Raw genomic sequence first — 17,168 nt, forward strand, 5'->3', positions numbered from 1 at the left:
TTCTGATATTTTCTGATCCGGCTACGAAGGACCAAATAATGTTAGGGAAAATGTTCTAAAACACTTCTTCAGTAAAGACTCAGAGAAGAGAAACACACAGAAGTTCTTGCTAGCAAGGGCAGTCTCCACACTAAGAGACTCCAGTGAGAGAACTGCCCTGGTCTTTATTTATACTCTTGAGCGTATGTGTGTGTGTATGGTGTGTGTGTGTGTGTCACTGCTGATCAAAAGGGTCATATAACATACAAACACAAAAGGTACATCCTTGGTCATAAAGAGGGTAGTCTCCCCCACCCTAGATGGCACGGTGAGGAAGTCCAGCAGTTAAAGCACTTAGACTGAAACAGACATAGCTACGTTAAAACAATAAAACAAGGTGCGACCTCTCCCACGCTCCCAGGCGTGGGGGTGCATTCCTGGGATGCACCCCAAGCCTGCAGCCTGTTAGAGATCACACACAATTAATTATATGCCTCTAAGTATACATGGTTGAATATTTTCTAATACAAATAACTACATGCAGTATTCTACCATATGCAAACTTATATCACTAAAAGATTATACTGACTACTAAATACAATTTTCCATTGACAAAGGTTTTTGCATTTTAGTTAGTGTATAAAATTGAATACTTTTATGAGTATCTACGTGTAAATAATAGTGCTGTTTCATTGTTTTTTGCCTGGGAGTAGAGATTCTTATAGTGCTTTGTTTATATATCACTACACTGTGGAAACCCAGTTGCCCCGGACATTTGAGACGTTCTTTCTGTGAGACAGCAGAGCTAACCGCAGCACCACCATGGTGTGAAACTGTTGCAAAGGCCTTTATGATATAAACAATAAGTCTGGGTTGTGATAAAGGGAACAGATGGTTAGATTTCAGACTTCAGGTCTCAAGTAACTCCAGGTCCAATAATTATCTTGTATGTTATTGCTCTCACTTTCCAGAATGTTTATTTTCTCTTCTAAATGACCAAATAGATATACTAACATATTACTTAAAAAGCAACTTGACTAGAAAGTACTGGAAAAATCCTACCCCATCTTACTGAAGGACACTTTGTGGTGGTTACGAGACAACATCGTCATAATGATTTCCTTTTCCTGTTTTATTTCCCTCTTCGTAGGGTGGCTGCTTTGACCCTTTACCTCAAAATTTTCCACCCCAGCAACCCACTGCCACCCCAGTTTCCATAGACCCTAAACTCCCCACCTACCCTTCCCAATTCACACCAGCTCCACAAGCTCCTTTTCCTCCAGAGCTGGGCACGGTGGGGGTGCAGGGTCTGGGGTTCGGAGCCCCTCGAGGGGCCTTCCCCGGTGGGACGGGCATGGGACTGAGGCCAGGCATGACCAGACCACAGGGGATGGGCAATCCGGTCAGGCTGCCACCGAACCAACTGCGCCTGCAGCTGCAGCAGAGACTACAAGGCCCACAGCAGGTAAGGACACAGAGTCAGTTTGTCCGGTGTGTATTCAGCTCATTAACCTGTAAATGATGTCGCCTCTTTTTCTTCTGCCTCTAACATTTTAAGTAACTACTGTGAACTTTGTTTAGGTGTAATTTATTCACAGAATTTTATTGACCTGTTATGCTAATTCCCAGCTCCATAATTTTATTAAAATTAGCTTTACATGGTTAACAGTTCCAAATAGTTATCTTATAATGGGCCTCTGTGCAGGCCCTGGATCAGGGCTGGGAGAACTCCAGGCCTCAAGGGCCGGTGTCCTGCAGGGATTAGATGTGTCCTTGATCCAACACTGCTTATTTAAATGACTAAGTTACCTCCTCAACATGTCTTGAAGTTCTCCAGAGGCCTGGTAATGAACTAATCATTTGATACAGGTGTGTTGACCCAGGAGGATATCTAAAACCTGCAGGACACCGGCCCTTCAGGCCTGGAGTTGAATGTTTTTGGAAGTAGTTTTTAGTTTGTTTTTAGTTTTAGCTATTTTAGGGGGATATCTGTGTGTGCAGGTGACTATTACTGTGCATAATTATTAGGCAACGTAACAAAAAACAAATATATACCCATTTCAATTATTTATTTTTACCAGTGAAACCAATATAACATCTCCACATTCACAAATATACATTTCTGACATTCAAAAACAAAACAAAAACAAATCAGCGACCAATATAGCCACCTTTCTTTGCAAGGACACTCAAAAGCCTGCCATCCATGGATTCTGTCAGTGTTTTGATCTGTTCACCATCAACATTGCGTGCAGCAGCAACCACAGCCTCCCAGACACTGTTCAGAGAGGTGTACTGTTTTCCCTCCTTGTAAATCTCACATTTGATGATGGACCACAGCTTCTCAATGGGGTTCAGATCAGGTGAACAAGGTGGCCATGTCATTAGTTTTTCTTCTTTTATACCCTTTCTTGCCAGCCACGCTGTGGAGTACTTGGACGCGTGTGATGGAGTAGGGCTGCTCGATTATGGCAAAAATGATAATCACGATTATTTTCACTGAAATTGAGATCACGATTATTTGACGATATTTATTTAACCCTTTAAGACCTACTATAGAACCAAGTCCACCAGAGCTTATATTTTTTTTTTTTTACATGCTGTAGTGCCATTTGTGGGAGCATTTCAAGTTGCTACATCAATACAACTGTTATAGCCCATATTTTAATAATATGTATGCATTAAGTCCATAGTAATTGCAAAAAAGTGCAATAAACTACAAAAAAAATTGAAAATCGCTTTTGTTTTGTTTACATATATTTCTACTTGGAGAAATTTAAGAGGTTTATCCCTCAAAACTTTAAATACAATAAAGTTGCAAAAAATAGTTTACAACAACAGGAAATTTATTTTGAGTGTCTTCATAGTTTTATTTTGGAGATACAGCAATTTTTATATACTGCAGGAAAAACAAAAAACAATCCTATGATGCAAATTTGCAAAGAAAACAGCATGTGCATCATTTCACTGTGGGAAGTGTTACGAACAGCTGATAGGAACGGCAAAGCGTGTTTCTGGAATATTATGTTTTTGTTCCTGCAAGCGCTTTTTATGCAATTTTTGCAAAGCTATATGTGGAACGAAACCGTGACCGAGGACAAGCTGATGGCATCAGATGTAAGTACAACTCCTCCGGTTTCATATGCAAAACAAATTATTGCGCTAGCTTACACGGTTCAGGTTCTACAGGGATTTAACAATAGTTACACAACACGGAGCGTGCTGCTCTGACCGGCTTTAAAGGGTTAACAATGACTTTAAAAAAATAATATAAAATAGTGTGCAACACCACTGAAGTTTTTTTTTTTTTAAACTCTCTTTTCAACCAACGGCAGTCACTCTCCAAATAACTTCTGCTTAGCTTTCCGAGCTTCCCTCGGGTCCTCTTAATCAGCGGTCTCCAACCTTTTTTGCGCCACGGACCGGTTTATGCCCGACAATATTTTCACGGACCGGCCTTTAAGGTGTCGCGGATAAATGAGGGAGGGGCTAATAATCGGCTCAGTCATTTTTAATGATCGTTGAAAGCCCAGATCGTAATCGTGATTAAAATTCGATTAATTGAGCAGCCCTATGATGGAGCATTGTCCTGCATGAAAATCATGTTTTTCTTGAAGGATGCAGACTTCTTCCTGTACCACTGCTTGAAGAAGGCGTCTTCCAGAAACTGGCAGTAGGACTGGGAGTTGAGCTTGACTCCATCCTCAACCCGAAAAGGCCCCACAAGCTCATCTTTGATGATACCAGCCCAAACCAGTACTCCACCTCCACCTTGCTGGCGTCTGAGTCGGACTGGAGCTCTCTGCCCTTTACCAATCCAGCCACGGGCCCATCCATCTGGCCCATCAAGACTCACTCTCATTTCATCAGTCCATAAAACCTTAGAAAAACCAGTCTTGAGATATTTCTTGGCCCAGTCTTGACGTTTCAGCTTGTGTGTCTTGTTCAGTGGTGGTCGTCTTTCAGCCTTTCTTACCTTGGCCATGTCTCTGAGTATTGCACACCTTGTGCTTTTGGGCACTCCAGTGATGTTGCAGCTCTGAAATATGGCCAAACTGGTGGCAAGTGGCATCTTGGCAGCTGCACGCTTGACTTTTCTCAGTTCATGGGCAGTTATTTGGCACCTTGGTTTTTCCACACGCTTCTTGCGACCCTGTTGACTATTTTGAATGAAACGCTTGATTGTTCGATGATCACGCTGCATCCCTCTGCAAGATATCTCACTATTTTTGACTTTTCTGAGCCTGTCAAGTCCTTCTTTTGACCCATTTTGCCAAAGGAAAGGACGTTGCCTAATAATTATGCACACCTGATACAGGGTGTTGATGTCATTAGACCACACCCCTTCTCATTACAGAGATGCACATCACCTAATATGCTTAATTGGTAGTAGGCTTTCGAGCCTATACAGCTTGGAGTAAGACAACATGCATGAAGAGGATGATGTGGGCAAAATACTCATTTGCCTAATAATTCTGCACTCCCTGTAGATCATTCCACTGTCTGAAATAAGTCATTTTAGCTCCTGTCTCTTTAAGGTCACCTTCCATTTAAAGCTTCAAACTCAGATGAAATATTATTGAAACTGTGACCATGTTATGAGAAACCACGACAAGGCATAACAGGCAGCTGAGATAAAACGATGTCCCTTTACCTTTTTTTTCTCCTCTCTCATCTCTAGTGCTCGACTCCTCTTTCTCCCCGCTGCTCTTCTCTTCTGTCTCCACACTGTCCAATAGTGTTATTTTCTTTGTCTCTGATTTAATTTCTTCTTCTCTGTTATTGCTCTTATCGTGTCTCTGGTCTAGTCCAACCTGTCTGACCTCTGCTCATTGGGATTTTCTCTTTGCTGCAGCTCCAGAACAGGCTGGCAGGGATGAATCAGTTTCCAGGAGGAGCCCAGCATGTGAACATGGGGATTCGTCAGGGGGTGCAACAACCTCAAATGCCCTCGCAAGTGAGTCACGGTGGTAGAGAGCGTTTGTCTACTCACCACCCTGCTTTTGTTAGCAGGCTGAACTTTGTGGATTTAACTATAGATTTTTTTCAGATAAAAAAAAGTGATAATAATCAATATTGGTGCTGAAATTCAAGCCATAGAAATGAATAACTGTGTGTCTGTTTATATACTGCACATGCCAGTTAAGCATAATGTGCATTTCTGTCCATTAATTTAACAAGTTCACAGTATTCTTTGTTGCTTTGTTTAAGCTCTTGTTAAAAATGGCAATCATATATGTTTTATACCGGCTCTAAATCTCACAGTGTAAACCCAACACCTTTTTGTTCATGAGTTTTTTTTCTGTAACCTACTTTCATCATCAGTATCATGAGATATATCATAGTTTGCTGTAAAACTCCATCAGTCTAATGTCTGTGATATAAAGTGATCGAAACGGGCCTGGGTACCCTGGATGTTCGACCGTTTCTGAAAACCTGACTGGAGAAAACTTGAAAGCAAATGAAAAGTATCTTTCGCACCAACATTTTGGATTTAGATACTCGCAATCGGTACAAATGAATTTGGTTGCAGTTTTTTAATAGAGCTTAAATTTTCCACACCGGAGATTTCATGTTCCTGCACTTAACGAGGATACGAGGGCCCAAGAAAGGGCAAACTAAAAACACCGAATTTCCACGCACCTCTGTAACTCTGAAAATATTTACAGTGTGAAGGTAAAATTATGCATTACTTTATTTAATAAACAAAAGTTATCATACAAAATAATTAGCTGATTTTTGGGGGGTCAGGTGAGACTCCAAAAGAATGTAAGGCTACGTTCACACTGCAGGCGAAAGCGCATCAAATCCGATTTTTTTTGACCCTATGCGACCCATATCCGATCACGCTATGACAGTGTGAACGGAACAAATCTGATATTTTCAAATCCGATCTGGGTCACTTTCGTATGTGGTACTGAATCCGATACATATCCGATGTTTCAGAAAGCGACTGCTGTTTGAATGGTCGTGTCGCATTAAATCCGTCTTTTACCTCACTGACACAAGACAGACGCCAATTATCAGCGCCGGAGAAGCGCCCGAGAAGACATCGCGAACGCTTCCTGGCCATCCGGTGAAACTGTTGGGAAGACAACGTTGGAGAAACGTGAACATTTTATTTGTACTGTATAATCTGCAGATTCTGACAGAAATCTGCAACTATCCTTTGAAGCACCGCTCCTCTAAAACAGCAATAAGGATCATCATTAGGTTATCTACATTATTATGTAAATAACAAAATAACTTAAAGCAAAAATTGGGAAACATGAAGTCCAAAGTCTTTATATTAAGGGCCATCAGTCAAACAATATTGTTTGCTCTGGGTCTAAACAGAGCGCGTTGTGTGTGACGTCTTCTTTTGCGCATGCGGGCCGCTTTGAGCGTTCACACTAGAGCGCGTTTGCTGTCGCATTTTATTTGTAGTGTGAACGAGCAGACAAAAAAATCGGATTTGATCAAAAAATCGGAATTGAGCATTAAGACCTGCAGTGTGAACGTAGCCTAAGTGTCCTAATGCAGGCTTTAATTTCGGTCTCGTATTGGCTTTTTGTGCCAGTGCCAGCCACATAAGATCTTTGAACCCTACCAGGAGCTGATTGAAATTAAGAAAATTAGGACTGCCAGTCTTCTTCAAATCATATTAATAACTTGCTTTTTTTCTGTGCTATGGTTATTATGCTGGTCTTTAAATTGGGTGAATTTTCTTTCTTAAGCCTGTACAAAGCAGCTCAGGATAATAAGATTAACTATCATATTTAGGTTGAACATGGGCAATAAGTTCTCTGTAACAGGCTCTTTTACTCCCTCTCAGCAGCCTCCGCTGAATGCCCAGATGCTGGCTCAGCGTCAGCGGGAACTCTACAGCATCCAGCATCGCCAACGCCAGCTATTCCAGCAGAAGGTCATGCTGATGAGACAGAACATAGCAGGCACTCCCACTGGAGCCGTGGGGCCCATTGGGACTGCTAGGGTCCCCAAAGCTCCCCCCACAACGACTCAACAACAGCAGCAACAGCAGTTCAACTTCCCACCAGGGTACAACCTGATGGCGGGAAACCCTCCTACCTCACCAAGTCACTTCAGCCCCATTACCGCGGGCCCTCTGGACAACAAGCTGCCCGGCAGAGTTCCCCTGAACAACCAGACGTTGATGGGTGGCGTGCAGGGCCAGTTCAACAGCACCGTCAACTCCTCATTGCAGCAAGGCCTGTTTCAGCAGTTTGGAGGGTCCGGTGAGTTCACGGGAGCAAAATAACCAAAATACTAAACCACGACAGGCTCACTTTAAAATATCAAAACTTTTTGTAATTAATACAGGTGGAGACAGGTGAAGAGATGTTGGTGTGAACCTGGTTTTTGTTTGTTCTGCTTTGTTTTGTTTTTTTTGGGGAGGGGGATGACTTCTGTTTAGGTCAAGGCACCTGGGGTAGCTTTAGGAAATAGGATGTGGTCTGCATTAAATGCAATTAGAAGTAGGACCATGAAGGGAATTGTTAAACAAATATTTTTATCACACAAACTGACATGAAAAATAAATGATTGTTTTACTACTGATTGGTAAAATTAACTTATAATGCCATTGTTCAACAGTGAGGTTAAATTGACTATTAGTTTACCATTGGTTAACACCAATTATAATGAAGCTTTACACTCAACAGTTTTGACAGACTTAGAGGTGCAAGTCCCTAAAGCCAGCTGGGAATCAGACTTCCAAGGCTTCCAACTTCGACTTCAGTCTGCAAACCACCGGATCCTTGAAGCTCCTTCTGGAGTTCTGCAGGAGCGCTGCCCCATGTGGCTTTTTCAGGCTAACACTGGCTGGGCCCTTACTGGTAAAACAAACAAACAAACGAAAAAAGCAAGACTTCAAGGTTATCTTTGGTGACCCCCTCCCTCTGTGTGCGTAGCCTCGGACAGGTCACAGGGTTCTTCTTGTCTTTTCCAACATACACTCCACCCTCACTCCTTACCCTGGACCAGTTTGCCTGTTAAGACCTGACCAAGCGCAAGGGTGTAGGATTAAACCCTTTCACCATATTAAGGCGGTGATTCATCCCCATTTGAAGTTTCCTTGAAGAGGACATATTTAAACCTTGTTCACAAATTGGAGGAAAAATTGGTGTGGATACTAAACTGATCTGTTGTGATGAATAAAGAGGTGGAGCTGAAGGTGCTGGTAACAACAATTGTAGATTCAGCCAGCAGGAATGAGCTTCCTCCAAAAGTGTCTGGGCTCGTTCTTAGGAGTAGGTTGATGACCTCAGTAATCTGAGAGTAGAAATGCTGCTCTTCCATATTGAGTGACTGGATAGAGGCTCTTTGTTGTGCATTTAGCTCTAAGCACATGATTGTGTCTGCATTTCTGTTCGGAAGGTGTTGCCACCCTCTTTGTTGGTTGGTGAATTTGATTTTGTGCCTAAGAACATTAAAACCTTTTAAAAATTGATTCACCTACATAAATTTATTATGATTTCACATCTTTGAAACATCCATGTTTTCTTTGTTACAGCTGTGGTCCAGCAAGACCCACCGTTTGCTCCTGAGATGAGCCCCTCCAGCCCACTTTTATCACCTCAGAACTCCACCTCCCAGAGTCCTCTACTTCAGCAAAACTCATCTACTGGCTACCAGTCACCCGACATGAAAGGCTGGCAACCAACAAGCGTGGGCAGGTTAGGAGCATGCATACAGTTTATAAGGAACAAAGACATTTGCAAACATTAATAAATGAAATCTGTGAGGCCGGTTTTAACTCCTCTCTGACTGTTTTCTGTGCTGCAGCCTGTTCAGTCAGTCAGGACAGAGCGCAGGGCAGCCGTTTGGCCAGCAGGGGGTTTATAACAACATGAGCATCACCGTTTCCATGGCCGGGGGCTCGAGTGGCGTCAGCTCATTACCTCCCATTGGGCAGTCAGTTGGCATGAGCAACAGTAACCTCAGCAACGTTGGTTCAGTGTGCAGCGACCAGCAGGTCAGTGACTTTGAACCTGCCAGCTTGGACAGCTGTGATAGTTTCATGTCCCAATGACCACCTTTCACTGCTTCATTTCCTGTTTTACTTTGCATCGGGATATACACCCCAGTTGCATTTGCTTTGTCTTAGTTTCAGTTTGTGGCTTTACTTTAGAGTATGCTCATAGGATGCAGAGTTCTCCTTCCAGTCTCCATTTACGCCCCAAGTTAAATTGCTTTTTTTTTTTTTTTTTTGGATTGCATCGTGTGCTCCTGAAAATGTTTAGTGAGGTTAAAAAGGTTCAGCAAATGCACCGTTTCTTTCTTGTTCTTATTAGGTTAATTGTGCAGGCTCCAACCTTTACAGAGGCTTCCTTGTTGCTAAGTTACAAACCACCTCTTTATTTTTTTTAATAATTAAAAAAAAAAAACACCTTGTAGCCTCAACAAATGGCATAATAAACAATGCAAAGTAGTGAATAAGCAACAAAACAGCCCTTGCATCAAACATTGCTGTTCAAATCTGTCAAAATGATTGACAGCTTTTAGACTTTTCCCGACGCTGTCAGTGATGGTTCTCGCGACCTCCTTCCCTCTGTAAGCATTGCCTCGCGCTTTATTCCCGTGTTTCTGCAGGTGCAGCAGGTCCAGGTATTTGCGGACGTCCAGTGCACAGTGAACCTTGTTGGCAGTGATTCCTACCTGAACCAGGGCTCCATCGGAGCTGCGGCCTCCCAGAAGGGCCCCGGACCCCAGGGCTCCCAGAACAACCAAGCCCAGCAGAAGAGCCTCCTCCAGCAGCTGCTCACTGAGTGACACCCCCCACCTCTTCTGCTCTCCTGCTCTATCTACTTCTCACTTCTACACCTCCTCCTTGGAGGGTCGGTGCACCAGACCCATTGCTGTCTCTGTCTCACCTTTTGGATGGATCGATGTACGGACGGATGGATGTTTGGACGGCCACAGAGTAGGCTCAGAGAGGTCTGGCTGTCGGTGGAGTTTTCGCAGCCTAACCACTTCTGTGCTGGGGAGGGGTGGGGGTGGGGATTCAGGGCTGGTTGTTTGATGCCCAGAACATTTTAAGTCAAGACTGAAGTCAGAAGGAGCAGCAGTGTATTTAAACCTGCCTGTCTAATCTGTCTGACAACCTGTCTGTCTGCCTCAGCCTATTAAAGGCAGTGTTGTCTTGCTGCTCATTCCTTGGTGACCTACTTCCTGCTTCCTGACCCAAGAAAACAACTGCAACGTCATTGTAGTTTTGCCAAGTTTTTGTCACTGTCAAATCAGGGCCGGCCTCCTTTTTATTTGTGTTTTATATGTTTTTGTTAGTTTTGTTTGTTTTTGTTTTTTTCTGATCGGACGGTTTCTGTCAGGCCGTCGAAACAGCAAGCAGCAGCAGCAGCGCATCTCGGGAGCATGAGTTGCAGCATACAGCTGGGCTCAGTGTTTTTAAAGTGTTGGGATTATCCCACACAGCAGCACCTCTGGCTTTTATTTTTGTTTGTTTGTTTGTTGTTGTTTTTGTTTTGTTTTTTCTCTGCCTGTCTCTCAGCGATGTGGGAATGTTAAGGTTTCAGACCTCTGTGGCATTGTGGGATAGAAGCTCAGTATCAGCTGGTTCTGTGACTGTCTCTCTCTATCAGCTACGGTGCCTGGTGGAAGTTTGAGTTTTTCCCAAGCTCTGCTTCTTCTTCTTCTACTTCTACTTCTTCAACATATTATTCTATTACATCATTATTTTTTTGTTTGTGTTTTGGGTTGGATTGGGGATTGTTTTTTTTTTTGTTTGTTTGTTTGTTTGTTTTAAACTTCTGCTCTCGCCGTCATCATCATCATCATCTTCACGATCATCAGAACAAGCTTTGACAACAGCCAGGATGGATGGATGGATGGATGGATGGGAGACAGACAGGATGCTGCTCAGTTTGGAACTTTACGTGTCTTCCTCCCCTGGGAGGAGGTTTTATTTTTATTTTTCTCAAAGTATAAGAAAAAAGGACTGTTATGATTATTTAACTGTCTGTCCGTCACATTTTACCCCTCACCTCAGCAGCTGTGAATACAGAGCCCCGTTGGGTTCTCTCTCTTTCTCTCTCTGTGTATCTTCATGCTATCTCTCAGCCTATCAGTGTTGTTTGCCATGTGCACCATGCAGGCAGGTAGTATTGTACAGTACAGAAGGACAAAGACTTGGGGATGAGCTCACTCTTGTAACTGCTTTCCTTTAAGAAAAAAAATGAGAAAAAACAAAGAAAAAAACAAATGTAATTAATTGATTACTCAGAAAAGCAAAACATATATATTATAATGTGATTCGATCCAGGTTTTCTTTCTTTCTTTTTTTTTAGATTGTTTTTTCGGCATCATGATATTGTAACACAGCTACATGTTGTGGTGGAGGAGGAAGACGTTATTCCAGCTTCTAAAATGTGAAACTTTTAAGCGATTTGGTTTTTGAAGAATTATTTTTTTTTTTATTAAAAAGGTAGATCTCGCTCCCTTTGGCGTCCCAGTCAGCACTACATGCAGCCACACTTTAAAAAAAATGGGTTTGATTGCTCTGCTTTCTCTCTTGTTGTAACCAGGGAGCTAGTTAGCCATCTTTCTTGCTTTCTCCTCTTTTTTTATTCTTATGTATGTACAATACTTTCAGAAAAACTTTTCAGACAGTACATGTGTTGTAACCATTGTATAAAAAAACAAAGCATAATGATAAACTGAAACCGGGCTCTTTGCTGTGAGCCGCAGAAAACGGCACGCTTTTGGATATTGTTCCTATATAATGACATTTAAGTAGAGGCTTTAGTGATAGAAGTTCCTAACAACGATGTGATGGATAATTGATTTAAAGCTGTCATGAATTTGAATCCAAACAGGAAGAGTTGCAAAAACATCCTTTCATTTTCTCCTCACCTCCTGGGAATCTTTATTATTATTATTTTTTTATTTTTTTTTACGAGGGATTTAACCCTCTTCTCCTTCCACCTCTGGTTTCCCTGATGAAGACTTCACTCCACTGGCTACACACTCATATACAGTTTTCTGTTGACTACTGTTGCTCAGTCAGACACTGTGTCTCTCAGCGATAACAGACCTCTCGTGACAACAAAATTCAAATCTTAAGATGTGCTACTTACACCTTACCGGAAATTTAAGAAGGAGAAAACCCTGCTGAGACGTTGCCTCTTAATATTCTTTACATGACTAAAATATTGTAGAGCTATAAACATGTAATATGTGGCTTAGGCACTTCTTAATGCATATGATTTTTCTAAATTTGCTCCAGTCCGACACCCTTTATCCAAAGGTTTAAATTAGAGGATGCTAAACAACATTTGGAATGAGTGTAACCAAACTTAGTGGTCTTTTTCTTTTCTTTTTCTATTCTTTTTTTTTCAAAAGCAGGGCTCGTTCTGTCAGGGAGCATCATTCGAGTTTCCTCCTGTCAAATCTGCCACGTCTCAACGCCAGCACAAATATCGGGTGCTCCCTGATCGAACCGGTCTCAGTTTATTATTTCTCTTCCTTTCTCTCGTGGAAACTTGATCCGTGGAGAAGGTTTCAAATAAAGCTCACTCCTCCCCCCACCCACCCACCCACCCACTCAGCTAATAAGTCTTCAATCTGCCAAACTTGTCGCTCACGTAGGTGATGCAGTCGCGTGGAATAGGGCTTCTTTCCTTTGTCTTTACACAGAGATACTTCGCCGTATGCAATGTTTTACCCAGAAAAAGAGGGATAGTATGCAAGGTCTACATTCCACCCACCAACTTCTGAAGTGTTTAATAATGTGAGAACCACTTTGTGCTCATCTGCAACGCTCTGTGTGACAATCTTGACGTGTTATTTGTGTGCAGAATCATGCAGTGTGCGTCCAAACAGTGGCTCCGGAAGTAAATGCAAAAACACCTCCAGTATAGAGAGGATTTCTTTCTATTTTTATATGGATTTATTTTAAAATCATGCTAACAAGTCTTCTTTCATAAATCAAGAAGAAGCAAACATAGCACTTGGTTATCATCGACTACTAATCGTTAAATCTGATGGATTTGTCCCAGAATAAGAAATAAAAGTAACTTGTATGTAAAATTAAAGCAGTGTACCAAATACAACAGTGGGGGCAAAAAGTGGCAAAAACTCACCAGCAAATTTTTGTTGCTTTTGTTTTGTAAATAATGTAATTGATCAAAAAAGTCCGAATTTTCAAACTCCTTATGTGTCGCTTATCTAATTTTTGAGGATTTTTTCGGTCCTTTGAACTGCATCGCAGTCCACAAGCAGTTAAAAACGTACTACCTCCAAACTCTTTGTCAAAGCAGGGGAAGGCAAGAAAGTTTCCCAGATTCTGGAGGAATGGAGTTAATTGATGACTTTTTATAAATGCCTGAATTCATGATCATCCTTGTGGGTTACTGTAGTAAGGAGCTCCGGCTCAATTATTTGAATGTTTGACCTCCAAACTGAATCATTTCTCTGCCACCGTTATCAATCAGGAATTCAGGGGGAAACTGAAGGCAAGAACATATCTCAGCCCCACCTCAAGCCTCAGACCATTTTAAAACCCTTTTAGACCCCCTCAAGGAGTGTTTTCTAGAGAATTGTTTGAATGCAGTCGCCTGACAGTCCTGCGCCACTGTTTGGACGGCAGAAGTTGCACAAAGTGGGAGGACGCACCTCTCTGAAAGGTTTCTGTCAGTGTCAGCCTTCCTCCTTTCACTTTCCTGCATGAAATAGGCATTCCTATGGAAGTGGTTTCCTCTCCAACCCTGTTCATTGCAGAAACTCAGCAGCAGCTGTCAGCTTAACCTGCAAATAAAGAAAAATAGAAGGAAAAATATATGCCAAATACATCCAGGGTAAGGTTTTATATGCAACAGCCATTCAGTGGAAACGACAGTCCCTCCTTTGCTTCCTTTACCTAGTCTCCCTCCGTCATCACTACAAGTAACAGGTACCAGGTTAGGTTCTTTTGTAACGTTGGTTTCAAGATGTCAACATGATGTGTATATAACAGAGAAATGTGAATATGTATTTGTTCAGAATCAAAAAAAGTAGTGCTCCGAGTTTGTGGTAAATAACTACTCGCCTCCGTCACATTTTTATTTGATTTGATTTTCTACCTTTTTTTTTTTTTTTTTTAAATTTCTGATGATGTATGTATGTATATGACTATCAGTGAGTGTGTATGTATGTGTGATTAATACTGTATATCTGGTGTTCTCTAAGATGGAAGATGTCCTATATGATTCTCTCCTTCTTCTTCTTCTTCTTCGACTCTTTTCAACCCTGCACAGTACCTGTGGGTGTTTCAGATGACTATGCCAGAGAATGGTTTTAGCGACTGCTGAATGTGATTTTACTGAGAGAGAAGCAGTGTGGACTGGCTTTTTGTACGGGTTAATTTAAAAAAAAAAAAAAAAAAAAGGCCATATTATTTAATTTTCTCTGTTGTCAGAAGTTTAAGCAGATCTGGGAGAGTGGAGCCTTGGTTTTATGGAGAAGCATTGCCCAGTTGAGCTGGATGTTTTATTTCTTTCTGTCTGACTGATGTAGCCTTTCTTCTTCTTGCATTCATCGGTAGTAAATGACCAAAGCTTCAACACGTTTCATGGACTCATATGCAAACCTCATCATCACTGGACACAACATAATGTAGCGGCCCCCTTTATTTGGATTTCTCTGCTGCTGCTCTGCGTGTTCGTCCCTCCTGTGGCCTATCAGCAGCGAGCTGTGTGATGTCCCAAAGTTAGGTCAGTTTTTCGAGACGTCTCCACTTTTTGCCATTGAGGTCTTTTGAGCCTGAAGTGCTATCACTCGTTTACAGGAAGAGAAAAAAAAAAACATTGCAACCCTTAGCTATGCACCTTACTGAAACAAGCATTTCCTCACCTTGTAGAGTTAACACTGGAGCATTTCATTTAATAGATATTTACAGTCACAACAAAATAATTTTTAAAAAGCCCACTCGATATCTGATGACCTTCACTTCTTCTTTTTGGTTTTTGGTTTTCCATCAACTGAATACTTTATACCAAACTTGAGGTGCCTCGTGTATATACTTTCTGCTGTTTAACAGTAATAACCTTGTTAACCAGGGTTTTTTTAAAAACCTTTTTTCAACTTTATAAAAAAAAATACTGTATAAAGAAATGACTTTTTTACACACGTAGACGTTTAATCAGATTATTCCAGGAATTTGCAAATACAATCTAATTTTGCACTTTATATCAGATTTACTTGGAGTGAAAAGGCCATCAGTAACTGTCTCAATCAGATCAGTATTCAGAGATAGGACGTGTCCCCTGAATGTACCGAGAAGAGTTAGTCTTAGTACTTTAATTTGAACCTAAACAACTTCTCAGGTTCTTTGTGAAGAACTTGCCCGTAGTGGATACCCATTATCCCAAAAAAATCCTGTCTGTGTCTTTCTCTGACTTGCACCGACCGATCCTCAGTGTGAATACTATGCTAATCGTCTTCAGGTGACGTCCATCCCCAGGCGTACTGTTAAAAACCTCCCTCAGCTCAATTCGCACAACATTCCTGCTCATGACCGCTTTCGCCAAACTCTTTGCCATTCGCTTTCCTTTTTTTTTCTCTTCACTGCTTTATAGGTGTCATTAATGCAGCTGTGTTTTCTGTCTAAGCCACAGTGGTGACCTGACATAAATGACAGCACGCTAACTGTCCCTCGTGTTTTGCTTGCCTCATGTTTTTTGTGCTGCCTGATGTTAAGTATTTAGCAGGTTCCGTCTAATGTCTGGTGTGGGTAGCCAAGTTCACGACCTTTAACATTTTATTCCACAAAGCAAAAGTAGGCTTTTATCAGCTTATACGTGTTCTCACTCATCATCGGTCCAACATTTGTGCACCACTTGTACCTCTTTTCCACCAAAACAGTTCAGGTGCCTGAAGCCTCAGTTATACAGGCCTAGAGACCGGTTGGTGACACCCTGACAACCACAGGTTGCTAGGGAAAAATCTTTACTCCCCAGCTGTTTGGCAGGTGGTTTGTGGAGGTGTAAGTCGCTGTATGTGTTACTGCACCGAAAACCTTGCAATTACTTTGATTGCTACCAGATTGTTGCAGTCGCATGTAATTTGCATGGAAGACTTGAACTACTCACCAAAAAGTTAGTGAAACTGTGACGAGTGCAACACAAACCAGCAACGCAGACCTTTGCCTTCAAAGTAAAAGTTGCACCTTTTGAAACATGGTGGTTGCAGTGGTAAGGTGCAGCTTTTAATTTCAAGGCAAGCGTTCCGTTTCCGGCTTGTGCTGCATGTTTTCATGTTTCACTACTGCTCTCTCAGTCGGTTGTAGACAAGTCTATGTCTTCCATGTAAACTATGAGCAAGTTTTTGGTGCAAATCTCCACCAATCACTCACCACCCAGTTGGGGAATACTACCCCCACCCAGCAATTGGTGGTTGCCAGCAGTTTTCCAGCTCTCCTCTAGTCCTGTGTGAGCCTTATCCTGAGATAGCAAGATTCCTGATCCCAAACCGATGGGAGAGGCTACCACAAGAAATTCCTAGTAAATATGTCTCCTGTTATTTCCTTCTCATGGAAATGGTCCCACCTTCTGCCGTGTAATTCTACCTACTGAGTTGGTGGTTCAATGGAAACCAGGTCCAAGACTGCCTGTAGTTTTTATAACTCCAACTCATTCCTAATGGAGGTGTTCAAAACTTTAAAAAAAAAAACTACCACGCTATCAGCTGTCAGGTATTGTAAGCGCTGCCTTATTGGTTCTGAGGTTGGACATGGTTCATAGGCTTGTAATTTACTCACCACTCTGTTGTTTTGGGGGCGTTGATGCTTTCTCTGGAGAATTCAGTTAAAATAAAGACCAAGGTTCCACTTTCTCCCTTGTACAAATTAATATAAATAAATATATATATATATATATATAAATATATATTATACATTTTACTCATTTTGTCCAGTTTTGTATATTACACTCATGTAAAGTTTGTTTTTAAAGAGGCATCGGAGCAGCTATTACAAGACAATATGAGTGACAATGTTCATCTGGGAGAATTTTATGCATGTTATATTTTCTCCTCTTCTTCTCTCTTTGTCTCTTTTAATGCCCCTCAACCCTCCTCTTCAGGTGTGTAACGTGAATATAAAGAAATCTACCTTTTCTTTGGAATGTTGTAGACAATCAGTCTCAGGCCGGGTCCAGTCCCTGCAGGGAGTGAGAGCCCTGTAGGCTAACAGACAAACA

At 41.7% G+C, this 17,168-nt stretch overlaps 1 protein-coding gene across 1 annotated transcript in view; it reads left to right on the top strand.

Moving 5' to 3' along the window:
* ncoa1 (nuclear receptor coactivator 1) overlaps positions 1 to 14,883 on the top strand; it is a 106,450-nt gene extending 91,567 nt beyond the window's left edge. The window contains exons 17-22 of the mRNA XM_085432381.1: positions 1,130 to 1,444; positions 4,835 to 4,936; positions 6,794 to 7,214; positions 8,492 to 8,654; positions 8,764 to 8,953; positions 9,571 to 14,883. Of these exons, the coding sequence (XP_085288507.1) occupies positions 1,130 to 1,444; positions 4,835 to 4,936; positions 6,794 to 7,214; positions 8,492 to 8,654; positions 8,764 to 8,953; positions 9,571 to 9,750 (1,371 nt within the window). The 3' untranslated portion in view covers positions 9,751 to 14,883. The remainder of the gene's footprint in view (positions 1 to 1,129; positions 1,445 to 4,834; positions 4,937 to 6,793; positions 7,215 to 8,491; positions 8,655 to 8,763; positions 8,954 to 9,570) is intronic.
* The last annotated feature ends 2,285 nt before the right edge of the window (positions 14,884 to 17,168 follow it).

Source organism: Copadichromis virginalis, linkage group LG15 (genome assembly GCF_057382275.1).
Source record: "Copadichromis virginalis isolate Kocher_CV1m ecotype Utaka linkage group LG15, C_Virginalis_male_GT1.1, whole genome shotgun sequence".
NCBI lineage: Eukaryota > Metazoa > Chordata > Actinopteri > Cichliformes > Cichlidae > Copadichromis > Copadichromis virginalis.